Genomic DNA, 17,589 nt, shown 5'->3' with positions numbered 1-17,589 from the left:
TACGATCAAAATTGGCTGCATTCTTAACATGCATTGTGGAATATATACGAAGCTGCCTAAGATTTATCACAGCTATAAAGATTGCAAGATTTGCAGGGCTTACAAAATAAAAATGTAAAAGTAGTAAAAAAGTAGTTGTAACTGATCTGTCCCAGTGAACAAAGCATAAAATAACATTTCTCTTATTAAGAAATGTATTACTTTTGCTCTTGCTTAAGCTCCTAATTTGTCACAATATATATACATATATAGATATTGTTAGGAGTCGCGCTTTGGTCACACATGCTGGCCACGGACACACTCCTTCTCCGTTGCCACGATGCGATCACACCAAGCTCACTGCTCGTTACCTTCCCCGGTGTCCCAGTGTCTCCTCTGTTCTTCCAGCTTGCCGGCTCACGCGTCCCCAACTCCTAGGGTACGCACGCGCCGGGTCTGTGAAATTTAAAGGGCCAGTACACACTTAATTGATTCTTGCTGCTCCATGACCCCATAAGTATAAGCACTTCCTTCTTGCTGGATCTTTGTGCCATTTCAGCCTTAGAGAAAGCATTCAGTTTATGTCTTGCCTTACCGTGTATCTGTCCCCATTGCTGCGTATCCTGACCTTACTCCTGTGCCGCCTGCCTTCTGACCTCTTGCTACGGAACCTGACCTTGCTACGGTGCCTCCAGCCCTGACCGACCTCCAGCCTGTCCTGACTTTGAGTTGCCTTATCCTTCCTGTGCCATGTTACACCTCGGCTGCCTGTGTGGATGAGTCGTATCAGGGGTAGCGACCTGGGTGCCGCCTGTCGCAGCAAGACCATACTGCTTTGAGGTGGGCTATGGTGAAAACCAGAGGCACCTTATACTTCGCTCCCTGGTAAGGCCCACGCCATCATTCACACAGGTTCAGCGGATCCACTTCACCTCTCCCGTAACAGATATCTTACGCTAAACTATTTTTAAACTGATTTTTAGTTCCTTTGACAAAGAATACCACAGAACAGAGACTTGGTAAAATAGATAACCTTTAAAACTAACTAATGTTGGGTTTATATATTCCAAAGTAGTCCCTAAGGGCAGCAACTATTTGTGCTTAGTGATGAGGCCACTGTCTTCCTAAGGATTAGCCCTGGAGACATTTTTTTTAAAATATGATTTTTAGTCCCAATAACAACAAAGTTTAAGCACTTGGTATATATTAGCAAAAATATACGATGAAAAAAAAATACGGTGACTGGGAGGTTCATTCTTATTTCTAAAAAACAACATTGCTTACTTAAAAGGCAAGTATGACTAGCTTAGTGTTAATTTGTCATATATTTTGTAGGAAATATAAGGTAATACGTACCACAGAGAAAGGCAATGCAGCTGTTCTGGGACGGGTCATTTGAGGGATGTGGCCCATTTAATGAATGGCGTACAATCTGAACCATATGTTGTTAGTGTTTAAGAGTACGTTGGTATCAAGCAGCACTTAGAAGTAACTAGATTTTTATGTTGGCTCCTTTGTTTTATCTAGATCTCTACTCTCCTCCCGCCTTCAATTATGTGAATGAATGCTGCAACTAAAGTCATGGTTCCATTATATTTTGAAAGTCTTCACTGATGGACTGGAATGATAGCAGCTCTCAAGGTACCAAGAATTGACCCCAATGTGGTAAAACAAAATTCAGAGAAGATAACAGGACTGCATAACACTGACATTTTTATTAGAATTCATCTGTAACAAATGGAACTTGTGTCAGCAAAGGACTGATTTTCAGACAGACTTCTTTCGCCACCGATGTAACGAAGTAAGAAAATAAAAAGCACGCCTCTCATCTTGTAAAACATTTATGCGTACTACTAAGTAGAGGTAATTGTATTTTTAACAAGCCATTTACAAGTTTTTATTTTTTTTATAACTTTTTTTCCAGTCTATGCGTTCAAAACGAGCGTAAAGAACACAGTTTGGATTATACTTGTAAAGACAATCCCAGCTTGAATTTTCTTTTTCTTTTTTTGTGGAGCATCAGGGCAAAAATATTTAATAGATATGTTAGCAAGGCCTGCCATCAAAACGGGAGCAAAGGGAGAAAAATATATCTGCACTTTTCTCAAGGTAAAACTGTCTCTTCCAATATATTGTGTTATTTACACAAATGTGAATTTCATAGAACAATTTGATGTGTTTTTGTTTTTATTTAAAGATGGGTTCAAGTAATAACATTGGGTGTAGAATCAATAGGGCAGTGCATAGTACAAAGGTTTTTCAAAAAGTGCAATTCTCCCCAAAGGGCCATCTTTAGGTCATAGTTTTGTAATACTCTATCATGCAGTAAAAAAAGAAAAAAGAAAGATAAAAAGAAAAAAAATAAGACAAAAATACAGTGCTAATATGAAGTTCTATACAAATCATGTTTATGTTTTTTTCCAATGTAACTAATTACAAAATTATACATAACTATACTGATATAGGTAAATAATAGCACCGCATCAATAATGCTTAAGAAATGCATTTTCTGCTCTTGATGTATTTTGCAGATAAAGATGCCTCTTTAATAATGTACCTTGTACAATTAATAACAGAAAGTGGAATGCACATCATTGATTGGAACTGAAACTACATTATGAGTGGATATACGCAAACAAATACACAGAACACAATGCTTGAAAACATTCTGTTGCAGAATGTGTGTCTATAAAAATATGATATGTCCAATAACAGAGATAAACACAATTTCTGGTCATAAATGCAAATACTTAACAGACAAGATTAGAATAATAATGTATAAAGAATATTGTCTACATGAGAAAATAGCAAAGATACCCCAAGAAAAGCACATTCTTTTTCATGTTGTTTTAATTTTTTTTTTATCAGAGGTAGCCTTCCATTATTATAATTATTATTATCAATACAAAAGTGCTATGACACAACCCTTCACAGAGTCTGAATATTTAAATGGCTGCTGAACAAAAGTGAATACATGAGAAAATAACACTATAACGCTGATAAGGCATCTAGAAATCTAGAATTTCCTATCAATATGGTATGATATACAATTGTTTGTATGACAAGGCTGATTTAGATAAAATATATATGTATAGTTTTAATTAACATTGGCAAGTAAGGTAAACTTGGTTTGGCGTCAATAAAGTGCCAGAGTGTGCTATTTTATATAACATATTCCCATTCAGATGACCATGTATGAACGTCTGTTGCTGTTACACAGAGAGGCAACAATTTGGAGGAACAAATAAAGCCTATGGGTACTCTAATTTATTAGTAAGAAATTATATAATTATTTACTAATATATATATGCATTATTAAATTCACCATGAGCTCGTGTCATTTGTTGTGTACATTGTTTTTTTTAGCAATACCACAAGCTCTTGGTAATTTCACATCAACCATGGCTGCCTCTTAAGTTAACTGAAGACAATGTTTTAATGGTTAAAAAAAAGTATTTCACACACACACACACACATATATATATATATATATATATATATATATAATACTGTATGTGTAGGCAGTTTACCTAAATACTTCTGTTAATATAGAAGGGCTTGGAAGAATAGTAAGCTCCTGCATAATGATATTGGTTAAAAAAATAGCTGTGTATATCGCATAAAAGCAGTTTATAATTCGATTTTTCTGAACATATAGAAATAATACTAAGGAGGGATAGTTAAACAAAATGTTGCTTAAAAGCATCAAATATAAGGCACTCTAAATGCAAAAGCAACAAAAAAATAATCTAAAAGAAACTAAAGCAACATTTACAAACTGCCGTAACACTACATTATTTCCATTAAGCAGGACGGGGATTTTTTTTGGCTTTGCCCTTGATTTGATTTTTTTCTTGTATTTATGTTTTTACATATTTTACAAATCACATATGCAATCATATACCACATATTAATAAATGATTGGATACAATTTGTTTGAAAACCGGCTCATACATCGTATAATACAATAGTTTCTCTCTGATAAACACTGACATTTCTTGCATGCACATATCCTGTATAATATACAAAATGGTTCATTATTGCACTAAAGTATTAAAAAAAATACTGAGCTGCGGAACAAAGTACATACATATGTGAGCACATGGAAATGTAAGTGAATATATTCGGAGGTGAACCTAGGATATCACTGATGTGCATTCCTCATTTCTTTATGAATAAAACCAAAAGAAATAAAAATAATACAGACTGGAAATGCAAACCTTTCCGGCTGATGAAATGGTCTTGTAGGTCTAAAATATCTTCCCAATGATCAATATAATGAAAATCATGGAAGAACAGATAGATATGTTTATATATCTATATAAACTTCTATATATGTTTGCAGCAGCTTTATACTTTGCGACTCCCTGTTGATTCCAAACAAGATGAAAAAATAGCTTGTCTTGATGCAAAAAAATATATATTTATATATGTTAAGAATGGAAAAAAAAGTGTAAAAGAAATATATGATTAAAAATTATGGTATGGTTAAATGTTAGAGCTGCACAAATGTGTGCAAAAGAAAATTCAATGTTTGACTACTTCTAATGAGAATTACCGTTTACATATAACAGTTCTACCGCATTAAAAAAAATACAATTCTTGATCAAAAAATTAACAGTTATGCAATGTTTTATTCACTTCCTTATAAACTTTTTGTTAAAGAAAAAAAAAGAAAAAGAAAATAAAGTTTACACAGTTAATAATGAAGCACAGGTCAGCAGTATCTTTACAATACTAAAAAACTAAATAAATGACTTTGATTCTGTTTAGACACTTCCCACCCATTTGTTTCACTAACGTGTTATCGTGTTCATTGATGAAGAAGGGTCATTATCGCTGCAAAAATTGCATTTGTCTTAGGAGCCCGAAGCCGACGTATTAAACATCCTGCTGTGTATTCCTAAGATTCATTGTTTAACACTCATGCAGTCTCAGACAAGATAATGGTTCTTTGTGGATTTCACATTGTTCCTTCATTGCCAGCTTATTCCTTGAGACATGTTGGTTGGCAAAATGAATCCTTCAGATGTCTCACCAGTCAGGGATTGATATAATTTGCTTAGGTTAGGTTATTTATCTGTGTATTCTTGGTCCATCCAGAAAAATTGTTTTATTTGTGTTTTTTTTTTGTTTTTTTATATATTTTTGTAATAATTATCCAATTGCTGTGATTGGTCTTTAGCTAGGAGTTAAGAAATATTTCCCAAGCACACCTTATGGCTCAGAAGAGGCTCTCTGGATCTTGAAGGGCCTGCAGGTATTTTCCAGGATGGGCCAAATCTTTTACGTTGCATAGTGATCAAAGCTGCCCAAATATTCAAGCCCTGCTCGGTAACAGAACTGATACTGGTCCTAAAAAAAAGCAAAAAGGGAAATAACCTTTTAAAGACCAATACTAAGTAAAACTTTTAAACATGTAGTAGTTTATTTATGGTCAAAATAAAATATAAATCTTGTTAATTCCTTAGAAGCAAAAACTAAGATCAAACTATATATGCTATATTCTGTCTTAAAATTTTGGTAAAACACATATGTGCCAACAATGTTTATGGCTACGGTTGCTATGAAAATACAGTGCTTAAAAAAATAACACACTAAGATAACACATCCTAGATCTGAATGAATGAACTAATGTATGAAATACTTTTGTCTTTACATAGTTGAATGTGCTGACAACAAAATCACATAAAAATTATCAATGGAAATCAAATCTATCAACCCATGGAGGTCTGAATATGGAGTCACACTCAAAATCAAAGTGGAAAACCACACTACAAGCTGATCCAACTTTATGTAATGTCCTTAAAACAAGTCAAAATGAGGCTCAGTAGTGTGTGTGGCCTCCAGGTGCCCCTATGACCTCCCTACAATGCCTGGGCATGCTCCTGATGAGGTGGCGGATGGTCTCCTGAGGGATGTCCTCCCAGACCTGCACTAAAGCATCCACCAACTCCTGGACCGTCTGTGGGGCAATGTGGCATTGGTGGATGGAGCTAGACATGATGTCCCAAATGTGCTCAATCGGATTCAGGTCTGGGGAACGGGCGGGCCAGTCCATAGCATCAATGCCTTCCTCTTGCAGGAACTGCTGACACTCTCCAGCCACATGAGGTCTAGCATTGTCTTGCATTAGGAGGAACCCAGGGCCAACCGCACCAGCATATGGTCTCACACGGGGTCTGAGGATCTCATCTCGGTACCTAATGGAAGTCAGGCTACTTCTGGCAAGCACATGGAGGGCTGTGTGTCCCCCCAAAGAAATGCCACCCACGCCATTACTGACCCACCGCCAAACCGGTCATGTTGCAGGCAGCAGAATGTTCTCCATGGCGTCTCCAGACTGTGTCACGTCTGTCACATGTGCTCAGTGTGAACCTGCTTTCATCTGTGAAGAGCAGAGGGCGCCAGTGACGAATTTGCCAATCTTGGTGCAAATGCCAAAAGTCCTGCACGGTGTTGGGCTGTAAGCACAACCCCCACCTATGGATGTTGGGCCCTCATACCACCCTCACGGAGTCTGTTTCTGACTATTTGAGTGGACACATGCACATTTGTGGCCTGCTGGAGGTCATTTTGCAGGGCTCTGGCAGTGCTCCTCCTTGCACAAAGACAGAGGTAGCGGTGCTGCTGCTGGGTTGTTGCCCTCCTACAGCCTCCTCCACGTCTCCTGATGTACAGGTCTGTCTCCTGGTAACGCCTCCATGCTTTGGACACTATGCTGATAGACACAGCAAACCTTCTTGCCACAGCTGGCATTGATGTGCCATCCTTGATGAGCTGCACTACCTGAGCCACTTGTGTGGGTTGTAGACTCAGTCTCATGCTACCACTAGAGTGAAAGCACTGCCAGCATTCAAAAGTGACCAAAACATCAGTAAGGAAGCATAGGAAGTGAGAAGTGGTCTGTGGTCACCACCTGCAGAACCACACCTTTACTGGGGTGTCTTGCTAATTGCCTATAATTTCCAGCTGTTGTCTGTTCCATTTGAACAACAGCATGTGAAATTGTCAATCAGTGTAGCTTCCTGAGTGGACAGTGTGATTTCACAGAAGTGTGATTGACTTGGAGTTACATGGTGTTGTTCAAGTGTTCCCTTTATTTTTTTGAGCAGTGTATACGTTACCTGCTATCAAGTTGCTAACACCCACACTACTTTTTCATTTAAGTGAATTAATAATTTTCCCCAAATGCTTGTGATTTAATACACCAACATAAAAAAAAAATCTGTTTTCAAGTAAATGCCTAAAAAGGATGCTATTTGGGAGTCCACTATTATATTGATGGACATTTCTGACATTACTGTTATTGTGAAGGCCAAATTATTTTTAGTATATAACAAATTATAACAATATAATAAAGATCAAGATGCCCTTACTTTGAAATGCAGTCAGTGATATGACCTAGAAATAAAATTTTTGTATATATTTGCATATCTGTGCTTATACTAACAATGGCACAGCTAAAGATTTACTTTAGTTACTTTGTAGTGATACTTTACTATTATATACACTGTTGAATTAATATAACACAACTATTATACCCTGACACATCTACGGTCATGACTTCATAAGGGATAATATTATTAACTGCTGGACACTTTGTTAACAATTCCACTCACCTCTGTCTGTACCATAGCAGGCCGTTGTGTTCTCAACATTTTGACAGTCTGGAAGATATCTACAACACCCTCATATCTCATTCTTTCCAACACAATACTTAATGTAATGAATACTCCAGTTCTCCCAACTCCAGCACTGTTATAGAAAGAGAAGTATAATAAAAGGGGGTTATATGTACAGTCTTTTAAATGGGCACTATCATTCGCAAAAACTTTTTACATAATGTAGATTATAACATAATATATATATTTGTTACATACATTGGTTAAAAACGTGTATATTTTTGGATAAAATAATGATAAATAATGCTGTCTTGTCACTTGCCCTGTGTCACGGCTGGGGCAAAATACAGGAAGTGTGGATGGGACAAGCAGAGCTCTGTGCATGCTCCTTGCTTGGCTTGTCAATCAGCCTGCTGTGTGAGCTGGGGGCATGTCACAGAGCCTCAGTACAGAGAGCCCTGCTTATCCTGCCTACACTTCCCAATTGAGACACAGGCACCAGCTCAAGGGACAAGACAGCATTATTTTACCCAAAATGATACCCCATTTTTTAACTTATGTATTTTAGAAATATATATTATATACACATAATATATACACATAATAATTATGTACATCATATAAAAGGCTTTTGCAAATGACAGTGCCCATAAAAATATCAGCTCTGAGTTCCAAATATACCCTGATGACAAATTTATAGGACTGAAACCAAACAGAGGTAAAATAATTAAATAATGCATTCTATACCATTTTTACAGCAGTCTTTTTCCCTTTCATTTTAAAATGTGTGAACTTAACCGAATGTTAGGTTTCATTTCACCATTCAGAAACAAAAAGAAAAATAGCCAGCACAACTACCTAATACACAGGTGCACGCTGCTGTGGCAAATACAGAGTATACAAAAAAAAAAGGTTGCAGCAGCACTCTTGGTCAAAAAATGGAGGCTCCCAGCACACTTTTTGATCAAAACATGTCCCCCCATCCACCACGCGAAGGTGGCCTCATTTCGGATGGGACCCTAACACACATTCTGAGCCTAACACTCATAACACTCACCTCTACTGGGCATATAGCCTCTGACTGGGTGACATGTTGGATCCATTATCAATTAAAATACCTCCTGTGAAAAAGGGGAGAGGTGCATGGCTACAGAGGGTGCCATTCCCCCTAAGTTGCACAAAACAGAAACAAAAAGAAAAATAGCCAGCACAACTACCTAATACATGGGTGCACGCTGCTGTGGCAAATACAGAGTATACAAAAAAAGAAGGTTGCAGCAGTTCATTTCCCCATTATCTCACAGCATAGGAAACAACCTGTGTCACGATTTGGCAGGCTGGAGGTGGATCCTCTGTGCCAGAGAGGGATTGGCGTGGACCGTGTCAGTGGACCGGTTCTAAGTTGCTACTGGTATTCACCAGAGCCCGCCGCAAAGCGGGATGGTCTTGCAGCGGCAGTAGCAACCAGGTCGTATCCACTGGCAACGGCTCAACCTCTCTGACTGCTGAGATAAGCGCGGTACAAGGGAGTAGACAAGAGCAAGGTCAGACGTAGCAGAAGGTCGGGACAGGCGGCAAGGTTCGTAGTCAATGGTAGAATAGCAGGAGGTCTGGAACACAGTATGGGTAACACAGTAAAGCTTTCTCAAGGCACAAGGCAACAAGATCCGGCAAGGGGTGCAGGGGAAGTGAGGTATAAGTAGGGCAAGGAACAGGTGCAAGCTAATCAGGGTGATTGGACCAGGCACCATCATTGGTGCACTGGCCCTTTAAATCTTAGAGCGCTGGCGCGCGCGCGCCCTAGAGAGCGGAGCCGCGCGCGCCAGAGCATGACAGCCGGGGACCGGGACAGGTAAGTGACCTGGGGTGCGATTCGCAGGCGGGCGCGTCCCGCGATGCGAATCGCATCCCCGCAGGCCATGTCAGTGCAGCGCTCCCGGTCAGCGGGTCTGACCGGGGCGCTGCAGGGAGAGAAACGCCGCGAGCGCTTCGGGGAGGAGCAGGGACCCGGAGCGCTTGGCGTAACAGTACCCCCCCCCCCCCTTAGGTCTCCCCCTCTTTTTGTCGGGATGTCGCTCCACAGAGGATGAGGACATCGGGAGCGATTGTAGAGTCTCCTTCTGGGGGACAGTGAAGTCCTGGGTTTTAACATGAATGGCAGACCGGTCAGAAGGAGTGGGAATGGGGAGGGGGGGCAGAGGGTGAGGCTTGGCACGGGGCAGAGTGTCACCAGGAGGGGGACTATGAGGGGGCACGGCACAGTCCTGACAGGCCTTGGAGAGACCAGGCACAGGAGGAGACACTGAGGATCGACAGACGGGGCTGGGAGCAGACGTGAGGCACTCTTTGCGGCAAGCAGGGCCCCAATTCTTGATCTCCCCGGTGGTCCAGTCAAGGGTGGGAGAATGGTGCTGGAGCCATGGCAGACCGAGGAGGATTTCAGAGGTACAGCCGGGCAAAACCAAAAATTCAATTTCCTCGAGATGTGGTCCAATGTTCATAAGCAGGGGCACTGTGCGATAACGCACAGTGCAGTGCAGCTTGACCCCGTTGACCGAAGAAATATAGAGCGGCTTGATGAGACGGGTCACCGGGATGCAGTACGTATCAAGCAAAGAGGCCAGAATAAAATTTCCAGAAGAACCAGAGTCCAAGCAGGCCACAGCAGAGAAGGAGGAGTTGGCAGAAGGAGAAATCCGTACGGGCACAGAGAGAGATGGAGAAGCAGACTCCGTACCCTGAGACGCCAGGCCCACATGAGCAGGTTGCGTGCGTGCATTTTCCAGACATGGAGGACGAATAGGGCAATTCACCAAGAAATGTTCGGTACTAGCGCAATACAGACATAGATTTTTATCCCTACGGCGAGACCTCTCTTCAATAGTCAGGCGAGACCGATCTACTTGCATAGGCTCCTCGGCGGGAGGCACAGGGGTAGATTGCAAGGCATACCGAGAGAGAGGTGCCCAGGGATTAAGGTCTTTTTCCTGGCGGAGTTCCTGGTGTCTTTCCGAAAAACGCATGTCAATGCGGGTGGCCAAATGGATAAGTTCATGCAGGTTGGCAGGAATCTCTCGTGCGGCCAGCACATCTTTGATGTTACTGGATAGGCCTTTTTTAAAGGTCGCGCAGAGAGCCTCGTTGTTCCAAGATAATTCGGAAGCGAGAGTACGAAATCGGATGGCGTACTAGCCTACTGAAGAATTACCCTGGACCAGGTTCAGCAGGGCAGTCTCGGCAGAAGAAGCTCGGGCTGGTTCCTCGAAGACACTGCGCACCTCAGAGAAGAAGGAGTGTACAGAGGCGGTGACAGGGTCATCGCAGTCCCAGAGCGGTGTGGCCCAAGACAAAGCCTTCCCAGACAGGAGGCTGACCACAAAAGCCACCTTCGACCGTTCTGTAGGAAATTGGTCCGACAACATCTCCAAATGAAGGGAACATTGTGACAGAAAACCACGGCAGAGTCTAGAGTCCCCATCAAATTTGTCCGGCAGGGACAAGCGGAGGTTAGGAGCGGCCACTCGCTGCGGAGGAGGTGCAGGAGCTGTTGGAGGAGATGGTAGCTGCTGTTGCAGATGCTGTAGCTGCGACTGAATTTGCTGTACCATGGTGGACACTTCCGACAGCTGGTGACTTAGATGGGCGATCTGTCGGGATTGCTGGGCGACCACCGTGGTGAGGTCAGAGACAACTGGCAGGGGAACCTCAGCGGGATCCATGGCCGGATCTACTGTCACGATTCGGCAGGCTGGAGGTGGATCCTCTGTGCCAGAGAGGGATTGGCGTGGACCGTGTCAGTGGACCGGTTCTAAGTTGCTACTGGTATTCACCAGAGCCCGCCGCAAAGCGGGATGGTCTTGCAGCGGCAGTAGCAACCAGGTCGTATCCACTGGCAACGGCTCAACCTCTCTGACTGCTGAGATAAGCGCGGTACAAGGGAGTAGACAAGAGCAAGGTCAGACGTAGCAGAAGGTCGGGACAGGCGGCAAGGTTCGTAGTCAATGGTAGAATAGCAGGAGGTCTGGAACACATGTTAAACCAAACTTCCGCATTGATCGGGCGTGCCAATGAGCAGTCTAAGACTATAGCGTGTCATCGGTCACAAGGACCGCGGTCACATGTCGGACGTATATCATCATCGGGCACTTGAGCTGCAGCTGCGCGTTCGAGTCTGCGCATGGGGTGGTGGCACCTCCCCGGATCCCCGGGCAATAAAGAGAAGCCATTATGATTGTGGGAAGATGTAAGGGCAAGGAAAAAGATAAAGGAACAATTAAAAAATAAATAAGAGAATGGAAAAAAATAACATAGAATAAATGAAATAATGAAATAAAATATGGTATTAAAATAATATCAGTAAATAAACACTTGCAAAACTGATTGGCTTGCAGACAAATGTGCTATAGCCAGTCAGTTAATATAAACATGTTAGGTGTTAGGTGGTGTGAGACCACAGAAACATTGTCCTATTTTTAGCTGGATTAAACCACTTTATATTTTTGCTACTCCTGTGTGCTGCAGCCACTTTCTTCTTTTTCCTGCATTTTTGGACCCAGGACCAGGGTCCCTGAGACGCATGCACCCATATACTATTTTTCCTTTGCTTTGAGTGTGCTGCTTCGCCATTTTTTCAAAAATCATTGAAAAAGGTGTTTGTTTTCAATAAATTTACTTAACAGGGCATTAAAAAGGACAGAAGGAATTTTGACTTTATAATGATGTGGCTACTTGTCAAGTGACTGTATGATTTAAATAAAACATGTCTTGAAGTTGAAGCAATAGATGAAAAGTAACATAAGCCAAAAATACTGACAGAAAATAAAAATGTGCTACTAAATAAAAAATACAGTCAACAAATACAACCATAATTTTACAATATGTTAGAATTACTTTACGACGCAAAGCTATGACGCATGAAATGTGAACATACCCTAACTGAAGACTGGTAAATAAAATGCCAGCCTCAATACATTTTCTAAATAGCGCAGATGTGATTTTAAAGAGTAGCAAATCAGCTACATGATTTTAGAATGTTGGGATAGGTTAATGTAAAAATAGCTTTGCATGGTTTGAGTAAAGAAGAAGTGGGCCAAGGTAAAGAAGGCAAATTGATGGCTCTCCAAATTTTATGATTATTATTAAATAATAGTGATACAAAGACTAAAAAAAAGGTTGATGAACAAATTCAAACAAATTCAACAACTTCAACAATTCAACAACAAAAAATTCAACAATTTCAGTCACCCATTTAATTCCCTACAAAATATATCTAGTTGAATATCATGCCACATTGGCAATAAGAACAAATGCCAAACACAAAGTGCTCCCATGTATCTAATCCTCTGTACAATGGTAAGTGGAATATATGGTGCTAAAAAACACCTACCTATGTGCGTTGTCCGAATGCCGACATAACTTGTATATTAAAGGGGTACTCCCGTGGAAAACTTTTTTTTTTTTAAATCAACTGGTGCCAGAAAGTTAAACAGATTTGTAAATTACTTATATTAAAAAATCTTAATCCTTCCAATACATTTTATGGGCTGTATACTACAGAGGAAATGCTTTTCTTTTTGGATTTCTCTGATGTCATGACCACAGTGCTCTCTGCTGACATCTGCTGTCCATTTTAGGAACTGTCCAGAGCAGCATATGTTTGCTATGGGGATTTTCTCCTACTCTGGACAGTTCCAAAAATGGACAGCAGAGGTCAGCAGAGAGCATTGTGGTCGTGACATCAGAGAAATCCAAAAAGAAAAGCATTTCTTCTGTAGTATACATCCCCTAAAAAGTACTGGAAGGATTAAGATTTTTTAATAGAAGTAATTTACAAATATGTTTAACTTTCTGGCACCAGTTAATAAAAAATTTTTTTTTTCCACTGGAGTACCCCTTTAATACAAAGATATTCAAGAAAAGAACCAAAGCTATGCTGCGGCTCCTCCCCAAACATACTCAACTCAACTCATACTAAAAACTTCCTCCTCGGGGAAAGATGGGCACGGCCATATTCTTGAAAATTATGTTTTTATTTTAGAAGTACAACATGTTTCAAAGCTGGTCCGGCTTCTTCTTCAAGTACCTTCAGGTAGTTTTATTTTTAAGAATATCTTGTGGACTTTCCCCGAGAAGAAAATGTTGGTGGCCACTATTATTTGGGAGGCTGTGACCATAAGGAGTTGGACATTTTTTTTCACTGGAAATGATTAGGCAAACAGTGATCACTAACTTGTCTCACGTCATGAACATTGCACTTTTCTGTCAATAAATATAAAGACCCATAATATGCTATTTTACAAATATAAAAAGTTGTTTTATAGTACAATTAATTCCTAGGTTCATATTTTGGTTACATGATTACTACTGCCCCAAGGACCCTTTCATCAAAAAACTATTTTATTTGATGATTAGGTCCTGGCCTTTACTTAAATCTTGACCTTTGTCACACTGAAAAGATAACATTCATGAACTGAATGAAGCAGTCTTGATGGATTATGAAGACCTTTTGCAGAACTGTCGCTGTTATTTCACATGAACAGAAAATCTGCATGAAACATACTGAGTGACAATGGGACATTTACCTGCAGTGGACAGATATTGGGCCATCCTGTCCAAATTGCTCTTTTGTTTTATGTACTTGCCCAATGAAGTCAATAAATCCTTCTCCAGACTTTGGCACCCCTTGGTCTGGCCAGTCAGTAAACTGAAACTGTCTAACTGTCCGTGACTGGCCATCCTGTAAAGAAATATAGTAAAACATGTAAAATAAATGCAAATCACTAATAAAAAAAATAGGAATAAAACTAAATTGACCACAGTAGCCTGTCAAAACCCAGTGGATTCTGACTAATATGTTGTATAGGCAATATTTAATATGAAAATCTCTCCTATTCCTGGATCTTTGAGCTAAATGAGCCCTCTATAGTAGATGCGTATTATAGAGTATGGGTCCTTTTAGATAGGGGGAAACCAATGCACCAGTTGATTTGAAAACACTTTTTTTTTTTTCTTTCGAGGCCCCCCTTAAATAAGGCTTCCCATGCCAGAAGGTTATGACATATGCCTAGGCTATGCAATCACTTTCTGATCAGTGGGGGTTAAATACCCAATAACCCCTCCCCCCCCCCCCCCCCCCCAATGATGCTGAAAATGTAAAGTTAGCAGTGCTAGGTTAGCAAGCTCTTTTTTCCTGCATGTAGGTGCTGCTGCTATCATCAGTAAAGCTCCATTTACTAGAATGGCATTTTTGCTTCCATAACCCAACAGTTTCTTACTTTTGATCCAGTATAAACTGTATGTATTACCAAACAATAACTACCATGGTTTTGTAAACGTTGTTACAACACTACTGATTGCAATGTATTATAAACCTAAATAAAATGGTGTGTTTGTAAAAAGATATAGCACAACAAGCAGTTTATTAAAAGGCTAGGTATAGCTGCTAATTAATCATAATAACTATATATGAGGCATATCAAGAAATATATAGGGAATCTATAAACTTCTCTACTTTTCGGTGCACTTGAATTTTTAAACAATAACCACTATAACAAGCAGTAAAATGAAAACATTTATGTGGAGTTCCGGCATTATTTGCAAGTATTTCTGTAGTGCTGTATAGAACATAGGGATTTCAATGTTCTGGAAAATCTTGGGTCTATTGTAAGGTCTGTTAATACTTTAGGTAGAAAAATGGATATCATGTTTTAAGTTTAGAGTGTACAGAAATCTTTAACATTTAATAGTAGACAGATTGGATGTTGGGTTAGATCCCACTGCTGAGAAGAAAAAGTTGCTGGCAGAAAAATGAAGTGAGCAAGTTACTCAGTATGATAAATCTGACATTCCATGACAATGAGAAAAACCTGGACTGTGCTTGTTAATGGAGTACCTCTTCCATCAGCAAGAACTACATTGCAGCTCTTATGAGAATGAAGCATGACCAGGGTACCGTAATTCCAGAATCAGAATTATAATGTGTAAGGCTTCGCCACATTTACAGTCAAGAGTTTTTAGTAAACTTTAAATCATACACAATAGAAATTCCCACAGTACACAATACATTCATCAGATCCTAAACTACATGGATATTGTATGCAAGCATGAAATATTCGATGTATAATGAAAAGTTATAACACTTATATGCATTGGAGCAGATTTAATAACACTGTCTAATACTAAAGCAATGTAAACATATTAGAGAAGATAGTTTAAGAATGCACCAGATTTATTACAGTGGCTCATGTTTGATAAATTTGGTGGATCTAATAGGTGGTTCACTTTTTATTGTGCGGAAAAATTGGCTCAGGGAGATACACACAAGCGATGCCCTTTCCTGATAAACTATACCTTTTTACATTCAAGCCATGCTTCTTGTTAAGATAGGTGCATAAGTGTTTAAAAAGTGTCTAAGATGCTTTCCAAATCACTATTGTAATGAATATAACTACTGTATGACAAAATATAGTTACAGTAATAGAGTAAATGCAGAGTCTTTATTTTTATATAGCTTATTAAAGGTATCTTACCCGAGCATCTGTTACTTTAAACTCCCGTAGAATATACTGTGGCATGTTATATTCTGCCATTGGATCCACTACAAAGTATTGATATCTAGCAGAACGTTCAGCAGGCCAGTACTGATGACATTTTTCCTAATTAAAGAAAAAATTTCAATTATAAATGATTTACCCATTGATAACTAACACTTATTTTAATAACATACAGCTATCCTTTATAAAAAATAAAAAAAATGTTGTGTAACAGTTATAAGAAAAACGTTATATAAAGTGAGCTACTGAGTAGCATATGTTCTCTAAGCTTTTAAACTTAGACATTCTTATCTAACCTCACACACCAAAGATGTGGTATAAACTAGGTCTAAGTTTTATTAGTGAAAGAAAGCAAAGACATGTAGAAACAGTAATAATGACAGATGAAGATTCTGCCCTATTGCGCAACACTCCTGTATTTCTATTGCGCAACACTTGCTTAGACCTCTTGTCAATAGCAATATCTAATACCACATATAGCATTCATCATTTATGTGAAGAAAATAATAAATACTTACTCTGCCCATTTCTCTAAGTTTTGTTAGCATAACCACAATTGTTGAGTTATGTTCCCATAGCATCCTCCAGAAATCTTCTGTTGTCTCTGCCAAGGGACCTTGAGTTGCTATATAAGCTTTCTGCTGTCTGTTAGTAGAAAAAAAAAGTGCTGTCATATCGAAGATAAATTGGCAACATATATGAAATATTTATAAGGAGTTATCCAGGAAAAAAACTTATATATATATATATATATATATATATATATATCAGCTGCCTCCAGAAAGTTAAACAGATTTGTAAATTACTTCTATTAAAAAATCTTAATCCTTCAGCAGCTGATAATTATTGGAAGGATTAAGATGTTTTAATAGAAGTAATTTACAAACCAGTTTAACTTTCTGGAGACAGATGTAAAAAAAAGGTTTTTCCTGGAATACCCCTTTAATGTAACAATGTGTATAGGTGCCCATATTACAGCCTGACCTCAGGTGCGGTGATCCAATGTGACACCTGTCATTTTGGGTCATCAGACTCTGTCAGGCTGGAACTTACAGATGTAATTTGGAGGCGTATACGTGTTCTTAATACATTGGTGTAAGGCCAGACTAATTAGTTTTCCAGTTTAGTTGAACAATCATGGAATGTTTTTGATGCAGAAACTGCACCAAATTCCACATTAAAAACCATATGGTGTCACACTGAAAACCCATGCTTCCATCAACTTTAATGGGAGAAGAGGAACTGTGCAAAAAAAAAAAGTTACATGCCACTTCTTTTCCCGCAATTACGTTCTGAATCTTCCATTGAAATCAATGAGAACTTCAGGGTAGGCCCCTCAATACTGGCCACAGCTTGGACAAAGCAGCCCCACAGCACTGTACTGAGGTTTTGCCCCCGTGTACACACCCTCAGCAGGGGCTGTGTATAAAAAC

The 17,589-nt window shown here is 39.6% G+C and overlaps 1 protein-coding gene across 42 annotated transcripts in view; it reads right to left on the bottom strand.

Annotated features, from left to right (window-relative positions):
* Positions 1-1,807: 1,807 nt before the first annotated feature.
* PTPRD (protein tyrosine phosphatase receptor type D) overlaps positions 1,808-17,589 on the bottom strand; it is a 1,959,121-nt gene continuing 1,943,339 nt past the window's right edge. For all 42 annotated transcript variants that reach the window (XM_056521458.1, XM_056521449.1, XM_056521479.1 and 39 more), the window contains 5 exons: positions 16,675-16,801; positions 16,133-16,258; positions 14,186-14,340; positions 7,602-7,737; positions 1,808-5,334 (listed from right to left, as the gene is read on the bottom strand). In XM_056521458.1, the coding sequence (XP_056377433.1) occupies positions 5,266-5,334; positions 7,602-7,737; positions 14,186-14,340; positions 16,133-16,258; positions 16,675-16,801 (613 nt within the window). In that variant the 3' untranslated portion in view covers positions 1,808-5,265. The remainder of the gene's footprint in view (positions 5,335-7,601; positions 7,738-14,185; positions 14,341-16,132; positions 16,259-16,674; positions 16,802-17,589) is intronic.

Source organism: Hyla sarda, chromosome 1 (assembly GCF_029499605.1).
Source record: "Hyla sarda isolate aHylSar1 chromosome 1, aHylSar1.hap1, whole genome shotgun sequence".
Lineage (NCBI taxonomy): Eukaryota > Metazoa > Chordata > Amphibia > Anura > Hylidae > Hyla > Hyla sarda.
Note: the sequence above shows the minus strand (reverse complement) of the source record. Positions and strands in the feature narration are given on the sequence as shown.